At 49.0% G+C, this 11,016-nt stretch overlaps 1 protein-coding gene across 1 annotated transcript; it reads left to right on the forward strand.

The window, feature by feature from the left end:
* Positions 1-4,809: 4,809 nt before the first annotated feature.
* On the forward strand, positions 4,810-8,959 carry LOC144142175 (uncharacterized). The gene is made up of 2 exons (XM_077673554.1): positions 4,810-4,978; positions 8,460-8,959. Exons 1-2 carry the CDS (start codon positions 4,860-4,862, stop codon positions 8,656-8,658), a joined length of 318 nt encoding a protein of 105 aa, XP_077529680.1. The 5' UTR covers positions 4,810-4,859; the 3' UTR covers positions 8,659-8,959.
* The last annotated feature ends 2,057 nt before the right edge of the window (positions 8,960-11,016 follow it).

Here is an 11,016-nt window from a genome sequence, read left to right on the forward strand (position 1 = left end):
CTGGAAAAGATAAAAAGCTGCTTCAATATAATTGTTATACACGGGGTCCCAGCTATCATGCACCAAAGATGTTTAAAAACAGCAACGGCGTAACTCGAAGAAAACTTAGTGCATAATGTCTCCAATACAGTGGAGTTGCGGCCCGCCCGCGTCGTAAACCAGCCCTTTCAAATAAGCTGACTGCAATACCTGCTTTGCCTGTCACACGGCCAAAGAGGCAGCGCATCACCTTGATGATGACATACATGGAAGGAGCCGCAACAGAATTTTCGCGGGGCGCAAGTTGCAGAAGGCACAAAACTCCGTCGCGATTTTGTTTTTGTTTATTGCATTCCGGCTAACTCAGAGGGAGCCTGCTTGAGGGCACTGCTTTATGATGCGGGCTAAAGCGCAGTCACGTGTTAATTTTTATACTTCGCGGTCTTTCATAATCAGTCAAAATACACTAGTGCGCAATAAGCGCTTTGATTAAAATGCCGCAGTGAGATGACTCTCGTGGGTACCTACAAGTGCCTCATTGACATTTTAATGGTTGGGACAGTACTTCTCAAGTTTTAAAAATAATTGCAATTAGCTAATTAAATATCATTAAATAAAAAAATACTGGCCGCTACTCCACTGTACTGGAAACATTATGCACTAGGTTTTCTTCGCGTTGCGCCGTTGCTTTTTTAAATATGTCGGTGCATGATAGCTGCAACACCCTGTAAACTCATGCATTCAAACTGTCATACAGCACAGAAACTGCTGCCACGATGTGCAGGATAAATGCGCACACCTCTAGAACTGGACACGATTTTAAACGCTTCGTAATGTGCACGTCGACTGTGTGAATTGCGGTATGCAATATTTTTCGTCGTTTTCTGGGTGCTCTGCGGCGGTCGGTGAGAGCAGGCGGCTCTTTCACCGGAGGTGTCGCGCCTCCTCGCCCGAGAACGGCCACCGACGAGAACCGCGATCGCGGCCGCGAAATTCACCTCCAGTGAGCCAAAGATGCCCAGCGCGAGGCGCCGAGACCGGTGGAAACCGGACCGCGAAAAAGAGAAACGACTCACAGCCACGACAACAAGAAACGCATTCCTTCCTTCTTCATGGTGATATTTCCCTGCCGACCGCACGATCCGTGTCAAACAGAAGCTTCAAAGAGAACTAGGCCTGGCACTAATGCAAAGTTCCGAGGTCAATAGGAAGACCTAAACAATACACTAAGATGTCGTTATTCAAAAAATAGTCCCAAAATACATAATGAGCAAAGATATCAGTAAATAATTTGCTTACCTGGATGTTTCAAGTGACCGCGGGTGACCGCTGACTGCCCATTGTAGCAACGCCACCTGGAAAGAAAAGTGGAGTTCGCCGTGCCGCCCTAGAATTCCCGGCAGTCGACACTCGGTGTTCTCGCACCTACCGCGCGGCGCACCACACAGGCCAGTCGATGTCAAGTTATTCATCACGTTGTTCCTTTTTCGCCACTCTTTGCCGCAAGAAAGCGAGCACTCCACACAGCACACACTTGAATGGCAGGCAGACATGACGCACAAAGCACCTGCTTCGACCGATGCCTCCAACGGCTCTAACAACGTTGTCCCACCAAAATGACTGAAGCGAGCGCCACCTTTCGCCGCCGAGCGCCACCGTCGCGTTGAAAAAAAGATGCTTCCAGCGGCTCTAACCCCGTTTTCCCGCCAAAATCACTGAAGCAAGCGCCACCTTTCGCCACTGAGCGCCGCCTTCGTGTTAACAAAAAAAAAAGAAAGAAGGAACAGAGGAAGCGTTAGTCCCACCCGCATGCAGCAACCCGTCGCACGGCCCCATTGGGGATATGTATCCCTGTATGTATATGCGCGATGAAGGGAGGCGCGATCGCCGGTGCGGGTTTTTTTTAAGCGTGATTTTTCCAGTTCAAACGCATACAATCCTGCATCGGGCGTAAAAGAAAGCGAATGTGGGTTTTCTCGAACCGCTTCACGCTCGGAAGGTAGAGAACAACGCGTATTTGAGTCATGTGGTGCCCAAAAAGAAGTCTGCGACACAAAGCAGCGGTGTTTCACGCTTACTACGCGTGACCTATTTTAGAGTGTAGATAGCACACGTTCTGCTTGGAACCAGTGTTGTACACGTTCCTATAAAATTGGAACGAAAGCTCGTTCCTCGTTCCTTCCCAATTTTGAAACGAGTTACCGTTACAAGTTCCTTTATTGCGAAAGGAACACGTTCCAGTTCCACATCTAAAATTGGAACGTGTCGTTACATTAACGTTACAATTAGCTTTTTAAATTAAAATATAGTGTCGGATAATCCTCGGGCGAAATTAAGTGAGAAAATTAAAACTCACATAGAACTACGTACATTATACGAATATTAACACCGCCGTCAGCAGAATATCTAGAAATAAAAATAATCAGAAGAAAATATCCTAGGCGAATTTTTTCAGGGAGCACCGGACAAACTCCAGGCGGCTCTAGGACATTTCGCTACAGGATGTTTCGGTGCGGAAATTTCGGTGTCGGACATACCGGTGTACGGGGGTTTCGGTGCATGGACAACCTCAAATTACATAAATTACACGCTCACTCTCAATATCCAAAACGTAAAAAACATTACCTGGAATGCAGAAAACGTTACAAATCTCCGGATCCCGTATTAGACAATCTTTCCCCGCCAGGGAACAATTCTATCGGTCAGACGCGCATCCTGGCCTCCCCAGACAAACGATGAAAGGTGAAAACAGAATGCAGAAAACGTTATGAAGGGTATTACGTAGGCTGGGCTTTGCTAAAATGAATCTGCGAACACTGGTCAAGGATATTGTCGTGGAGGAAGGACGGGCCTTTTTGAAAACAGCCGCAGCTTCTAATGTCCTAAATGTTAAGCGCGTATGGGTTGTGCATACAAATTGCGCCCATCCTGTTTCGGGAAAACCAACCTTCGTTTTATGTTTACATGCCTACATTCACCACATTTTAATTCTTTGTCCTAGACCCCCCCGCCTGCACGCTCGAATCTCGACCAGATTCTTTTTCAGTCATATTACTTTCGGTTTCCCCTGAAAATCCTACAGGCGTGGCGGAGTTCACGGTCTCCGAAGCCTCACCGCAGAGATAACGGAAAAAGCTTTGCATTTACCAGGAGCTCATGAAACCTCTATAATGTGGCACAAAAAGCCACCCAAAACGCCGCTGAGAACACAATGGCCCCTATCGTTTGCTGGCTACACCCTTCCGCGCGTCGCGGTCATAACGATGGCGCCGCCACTCCAGGAATCACTCTTTCTCCACCTTCAGTCTCCCCAGGGAATTAACTCTTCAAGTCGCGCATATCATGGACACCCCAGGCACACATTGCTTTCTACCATTATAAGGAGCAAAAAAATGTATAGGCTAGTGTGACGAGAGCGGCAACAGTCGTCTTCAACTTTTCGAAGTCCAGTTGACGCAATGGTGAACCACAAGTGACGCCCCTCTCTCTCTACCAAGCTGGATGGTAGCCGGCGGGGCTCAGCCTTTCCCTCCCCTAAGTAACGCCACCCTAAGTGCGATCGTTGGTTTGTTAGTTTTAAGTAGAACAGACACCGAATGCAACGAATACGAGATTGATTCAGAGAATAATTAAAACGAAATGCAAACGCGCCTACACGACCTCGTTTTTCTGTTTTTTTTTTCGCGGGTGTTTCGCGGCGGGGGCAGGATGGACTAAAAGAAGCAGCGTCTTGCACCGTTGGTTGACGTATTTTTTTTTTCACACAGAGAGAATAAATGCTGGGCGCATTCTGCTTTCCCACGAAGTTATTGATTACACAGCACTCCAAAGAATCAAGGTCACTTACCCCTGTATTAGCAAACCTAACTTAATTAAATATAAATTTCGCCTTTTTACACTCTTTGGAGCACTAACCAGTTTCAAGGACCAAAGGTAGGCTGAAAGGGCGCCTTCTCGCGAACTTGACACTCTTTGCCGCACTAAAGCTTTTTGAGGTGGTGCTTGCTGGGATACACTACCGGACGATAACGTTGCTCTTTCTTGCCAGCGGAGACTGTTCATGAAATTGCGAGCTTGTCTTGACAAGACGAAACGTTCGTTATCTGACAGCAGAACTCATCACCGACGAACCCATACCTCAGAAAGAAGTGGAGAGGGCTGACTAAACTCCGAACGGCGTGCCTGGAAACGCACGGTAGTTTGTGGTGCAGGCAATGTTGGCTTAATTGGTGCATATCTCCGGCCGATTTTTCAGAAACAGTGACCAAACCAGTGGTTCATCAGCGTAGCGCATTCGTTACATCAAGGTTATCGATAGCCCTGCCTTCGTTAGACAGAGGTCGCCAACACATGGGTTTCAATGAATGTGGCAACGGGGAATTGAAAAGTTTTGTTAAATACAGGAATCCAGATGTAACTGCATCCCTCAGACACATCGGTGGAGGTGGCACTCGCGGAGATTACCGCTCCAATGTGGAGGTTTTGAGAGGAACCCTGGATGCTCCTTATCGCCATTGCACCGGCGGGTGAGAAGGGGCCGCCGGGAACGGGTGCTGTGCTGGGCCAGGCGGACACCAGCCAGCAGCACCTCCTCGAAAAGCCACAAAAGAGGCAAGGAAACCTACGCTTTAAAATATGGTGCTTCCACACTGGTACAGGTACGGAGCCGAGTTGGATGAAATTTTTTCGCGATCGGGGTAAATGCTTGTCTCAGTGTTGGCCACAAGAGAAAGCTGCTGCGGTGGCTACTGTAAAAGCTGTACCGTTGACTACAGAAAGTGCTAACCAGTGTAACCCCGCCTGTTGCAGGCCTTCTACCAGATGTCGGTTACGTCGAGGTGACTGAGCTGTCCATAAACTACGCACCACTCCAACGGAACATGGAGATGAGCTTCACGGCCAGGGTGAAGAAAACACTTCGCCACGGTCCCTGGTTTGTCATCCGCATGCACCACCCTCCGTACTACAGGGACCTGTGCCTAGACAAAGGCAACATATGGTAAATGAGGTGCTATGCCGCACATATCTGTTTCAGAGCAAAGCACCAGCACAAACATCACACACAAAAGGCTCATTGTACCAAAAAATGTGTAGCAGAATCTATTTCTCAGAGTTTGTAAAGCATACATACAACTGTACTCCCTTCTTATCATCCAATCTCAGACCTTGGGAGTGCAGCAGAGATACATATGGTATCAATTTTGTTTTCTCTGAAAAGTACGTGGTGGGCTGGAATTGTTGTTCGGGTGGCGCTATACTGATGGATTAAGCACACACAGACCACAGTCTCAAGCGAACATATAGATGTGTGTGTGTGTGTGTGTGTCTACATGTGTTTATATTTATATATATTGAGAGACAGAGCTCCGAGATGCTGAAGGACCACTTTTAATTAGGCTCCAGAGCACAGGCCACCGAAACACGGATCTGTCCGGGGATGATGACGGTTATACACAGATGACAGTGGCGATGGGTTTGGATGGGTAGAAGGAACAGAGGGATTGACCCGCCGTGTTCCACACTGGATATAACAATGGTCATGTCGCTTCCACGCATAAATATCACAACAGTACACCCCAAATGCCCACAATATATATATATATAGAAATAAGAATTGGCGGTCAAGACAACCTCGGAAAGCAAAGGGGAGGATGTAGTACGTCAAGATGAAGAATTTGGAAAATAACAAAGTGGAGAAAAAATGCCCGCCAGGTGGGATCCGAGCCCACGACCTCCAGAATACCGGTCTGGTGCGATAACCACTACGCTACCGGCGGGGCTACTTCAGCCTCCACTTTCTGGGGTATTTATGTTCACGTGTTTTTGTTTCCTGCGCTTGGCACTGGTAGCCAGCGCCACTCGGACTACTCGGGGTGAAGGGGACCTTCTTTTTAACCACCGGGCCGTGACTCGAGCGTCTACGACATGTCCAGAGTGGTCGACCAGCGTTGAACCCTCTTAAGCTACCTTTGGCACCAAGACTGAACAGAGACCCTCGCTAAGCAGGTATCGAATCAGAAAATGGGTAATGAGGGGCTCGGTGAAATAGGACAGAAAATAATGGTTGGCAGTCAAGAAAACCTCGGAAAGCAAAGGGGAGGTTGTGGTGGGTCATAGAAACAAATGAAGAATTTTTTAAGTCAGAAAAAAATTGGTGCAAAAATGCCCGTCGGGTGGGATCCGAACCCACGACCTCCAGAATACCGGTATGGTGCGATAACCACTACGCTACCGGCGGGGCTGTTTCCCCACCAGTTTCTCGGGTATTTTCTGTTAAGGTATTTTTTGTTTCCTGTAGTTGGAGGTGGTAGCCAGCACAATTTTCGGAGCGCCGTATCACCGCAAAGGTGCGACCGGGCGCGCCCATTTTGGTACCATTGTATCGACTGAGCGATCCTCTGTCCGGTCCCGGCCATATTTTAAGTGCGAATGCACTTTATTAGCGACCCCAAACCTTCCACCGCCGGCGGCGGCGGCGGCGTCCGCAGTCCTCCTCTCTCTATATAAAAAAAAACAGCATCCGGCGCCAGGTTTCGATCCGAGGACTTTGCGGCCGCAGCGCGACGCTCTACCGACTAAGCCACGGACGCGACGCTGATATCAGTGTTAGTAACGCGCCTTATATCTTTAACGCATTCAAACTACGTCGTCAGCGGCGTGCGTTGGCCACTCAGCGGCGTTATAGCGGCTTGATAACTGCGTGGTGTACACGTGATACTACAAACCCGATGGAAGAGATGGAAGAGAAGGCGGCGAGGCGGTGGGCTGCGGGGGCCGAGCGCAAGCGCCGCAAGCGGGCCGACAACCGTGCATTCGCACTTTCACATTCTCCCCCTCGGGGAAATGCGGGGGAATTTTTTTTATCTTCTTTCTTTCACAGATGCAGGAACAGTAGAAAAATAAAGACGCACAAACGAAGCCAGAAATACATTCTGAAGCGCGAATGGCCTTCCGGTCGGCCCGCGCTGAAACGGATCTCCTGATTGGGCGTCGCCGCGGAAATGAAAAAAGGCGGGCGCCTGAACTGCGTAGTGCCCGTTTCAGAGTTCACTTTCGCTGCTTCGCTCGGCCAAGTTTCTGTTCAGTCATTTTATCTGCTGTGGTATTCGACGCGGACATTGCCGGGATGGGAATGCCTGACATTACAATCCAGATTACGTGAAGTTGCGTGGCTTGAAAAGCGGAATTCATGGAACGTTTCGTGGTGCGCGTGACTTTACCCCGGAAGGTGAAAGGCGGTGTGCGCGATAGTAGAGCGCGAAGTGAAATTTTCGTCTGATTTGCGATGCTGACCCGCTAAAATTGCAGACGTGTCAAAAGCTGCGGGTCGCACGGCATAGCCGCTGTACGTTGGAGCATCGCTGACTACGCAACCGGGTACGATTAAACGCCAGTAGTCGTAATTAATTCCTGTTGCATTAGATTTAACCTTAAAAGCGACCTGAAGGGCCATTTGAGGGATACTTAAAGTATGACATGTTGCGGTATACGAGTGCCACGATGCGGGACAGCCATATCGCTTTCTTGCGCCACGCTTCCCGTGAACTTTGAGTAATCATGCGAACAGGTGGGAGTTCGGTATAGAAACGTATGGACGGCGTTAAAAATGTACCTTACTTTCGTAGGATTTAAGAAATTGCATTTTTAGGGAAATTATTAATACCAATGCGTAAAAATGTACCTTACTGTAGCAGCATTCAACAAATTGAATTTTTTATGGAAAGTATTACCACCAATGCATATATTTATATTTTTGTGCATGCTGGTTGTGCTTCGAGAAATATTGGATGCCATGAATGTCAAGAGTACTAAAAAAATGTGCGTGCATTGAAGTTGGGGTCACGCAGAATATTATACCAAGCTTCAAAGTAGCTCGTTTGTATTCTTGTCGCATGTACAATTTTGGCAAAGAAGACCTGCGCCTACGAGTACGAGGTTGCTGCTCCAGGCAAGGTTATAATTAAAGCATAAAAAAGTCAAAAATCGGTTTTCAAACTTGTGTAAAAAGAGTGTTTCACTTGGCCATGGTCAAAACACTGCAGGGGGAAATTGTCCAGTGCAATACAGGCAACCAGCTAAATTACTTTGCATTGAAAGCTATATCCCCCCGTTTGCTCCGCAAACTGGGCTATGTACTCTTCACAGAGGAGCTGAAAATGATGTTTTATGGAAAGAAAAAGGCTGCAAAAGGCACTCCAACTTCAAGGCAAGGCATCCCAGAAGCCTCGTGTTCAAAAGGACACGGAAGGCTACAACCCTACCGACTTTTCGTGAATGATATTTATGTTGCAACCTCGGAAGCTGTTTTCTCAAAAGTGTTTTTTTTTTGGTCACGTACGTTGTTTGTTACAGTGATTCCTTCGTGACCGCTAGAGGTGTTTTGATTTCGTTCTTTGCGTTACATTCCTTAATGAACAGCTGCAATTGGGGCACTCTTGGTTTTTCAGATTTACTTTTTGTGAATTGTTTCATGGCATTAGGTGCTACGCCACCGGGGGAGATGGCTGCAGCGCTGATTCACCCCAGAGGTGCAACGCCACCGCGATATGGATTTCGAGCGGTGACTTACCCCAGCGATCAGGAGACTTCATGGGAGAGGCCTTTGAGCCAGGCCGACCAGGGGAACCCAGCGCCAAAAGCGGAGAAATTGGCTACCCCTTGCCTATCAATCCGTGCTGATGGCAACAACGAATTCCTGTCCGCATACACGAGTCAAGCGACACCGCTAGGCGATAAGGGGCTGTCCACAAGGTAGAGAATTCCAGCCCATTAAACTTTTCCAGCCCAGAAACACCATCTAGCCCTATCGCAATGCATCCAACGGGCGCAGACGACAGCACACTGGTATTCTCTCGTCCCACCACCCAGGAGCATGCTGTGCACAAACCCTGCCGCAACCGAGCGAGAGACTCTGCTCGATATTGTGGCCAGACTCATCACATTGCGGTGTAAACCAGTGTACGGGCCCGGGGACGTAGCAGTGCACGGACTCGCTACCGCCAAAGCCGCAACCGCCCCCGTGGAAAACTTCACACCGACGACGGAGGCTGACGCAGAGCTAACATTCCCGACCAACTTCCTCTGAGCACGCCGGACCCAATATGGAGGGCGTGGAAGGCGATGGCTTGAGGCAGGAAGCACCCCAGGAACCTTCAGCGAAGAACAATCAGCGCATGCTGAGCTGTTGGCCGTTGGCTCTTCGAGAACAGGCTCATAATGCGAAACAGCGCAAAAACAAAACTTGGACAAGAAATACAACGGGACGTTGTCTTTGTTTTGTTTTGCGCTGTTTCCCATTATGAACTTATACCAACAAGCCCACCTCGCAGTTCTTGTCAAGGGAACAGGCTGCAAGCGTGCATAATGGCCCTCTCATTACTGTAAAGATAGCGGGCCTGAGGGTACCGGCCCTACTGTACCGTGGGGCAACGGTTTCCGTGTTTGGAGACGTTGTGAGAGAACGGTGCTTGGGTGAGGAAGATCAAATTCCGGCACGTAAGCACCAGTTTCAGAACAACCTCAGACCCAGTTATGCAGATAACATCAGCAGCGAAGTTGACAGTAATCGCTGATGGCCGCAAAAACAGGCAATGTTTTTACCGCCTTCTCGGTCTTTTCTGTCCAGCCATCTTGGGTCGCGATTTCATAGCCAGGGCAGGGCTAGTGCTTGAAGTGAAATCTGGAAACTACCACTACGGCCCCGTAACACCGCTAAACAGCTTCGTAGCAAGACCATTCGAATCACTGCTACAGTTGATGATGGCAGAAACCCTGAGCAGCACGGTTGAAAATGGTTTGCAAACAACCTTGCAGTCATTTTGAGGACCCGTGCCGGAAAAATCGCGGCTGGCGGCAGTACTACAGCCCGTCGCAGCCATGGTCACATAGCCTACGGGGATGTTGAACCTTTTAGAAGACAACATCGAGACAGGAAATGCGCGTCCACTCTGGTTCAACCCTAGGCCCTTCAGCATCCACAAACAACCACAGCTGGAATGCGTCCTCCAGAAATACAGGAGCTGTGAGACCATAAAAAGCCCTTGGGCATTTACAACTCTGTTGGCCGATAAAAAAAAAAGAAGGTAGTGCCCTCTTGTCGTAGACTACAGACGCCTAAACGCGATAACCACAAGAGACTCTTACCCCTTTCCATCCATCGATGCTGCTATGTACGCGCTCAGCTCGGCAAAAAAATAATTACCACACTCGACTGTAGTAGAGGATGCCTACAAATTCCTGTAGCTGTAGACTCACCCCACACCCCTGTAGACTCGCCGCACAGAATTATAGGCCAGAATTCAAGAGCGCGAAGAAAGGAAAAGGGGAAAAGGTGTTCGTCATTTCTTCTTGAAACCGTTAGCGCTTTAGAAGCATTTCACAGATAGAAAGAATGGGGAGAAAAAATGGCTCACGACTACTTTACTTCCTAATACAAAATTTCTTCGTCATGGCGCTGCTGCGAACCAGGGTAGCGTGGTCGAAGTGATCCGTGGTCGGCGTCGTGCCAGTGCAGTCATGATGACGATGTTGAAAGGAGAAGAAAACTTTATGTACAAGTATTTACATCTCGGTATCAGAGGACAGGCAGTGCGCTCCTGCGCACGAGAGATAAAAAGGCGCGTTGGATCCCTTCCCCTTCACCCTTTTTCTCGGCTGACGTTAGAACACGCAAATCACCAAATTCATGGCACTAATACTAGTGCCATGAATTTGGCAGTAATACTAGTGCCACCAACACAAACACACACATTCACGAGAGGCCCGCTGCTCTCCTGCACAGGTGAGGGTTCGGTTGCTCCGGCCGTGGCACCCCCGTGGGTCGCAACCCCCTTTTGTCCTGCGATGTTGCCCCACCGGGACGACGTCTTGCATTCCTCTGGCGTAATATTCGTCGAGTGGCTCGTTGAACACGTCTAAAGCGTCGCCAAACATGCCACAAAAAGGGCATGACAACGATGCGCGGGCACGCCACCGAAGCTTGCAGTGCGGGGTGCCATGCAATGGTATTGCCAGAACCGCCGCTGGCCAGTTGGTGCT

This window comes from Haemaphysalis longicornis, unplaced genomic scaffold, assembly GCF_048455015.1.
Source record: "Haemaphysalis longicornis isolate Haplotype H1 unplaced genomic scaffold, Haemaphysalis longicornis Haplotype H1 scaffold_6, whole genome shotgun sequence".
Taxonomy (NCBI): domain Eukaryota; kingdom Metazoa; phylum Arthropoda; class Arachnida; order Ixodida; family Ixodidae; genus Haemaphysalis; species Haemaphysalis longicornis.

Bases quoted from the DNA above. Each gene is read 5' to 3' on its own strand.
- LOC144142175 (XM_077673554.1), top strand. From the start codon at position 4,860: ATGGAGATGAGCTTCACGGCCAGGGTGAAGAAAACACTTCGCCACGGT. The intron at 4,979-8,459 runs GTAAATGAGGTG...TCATGGCATTAG, and splicing joins CTAGACAAAGGCAACATATG to GTGCTACGCCACCGGGGGAG.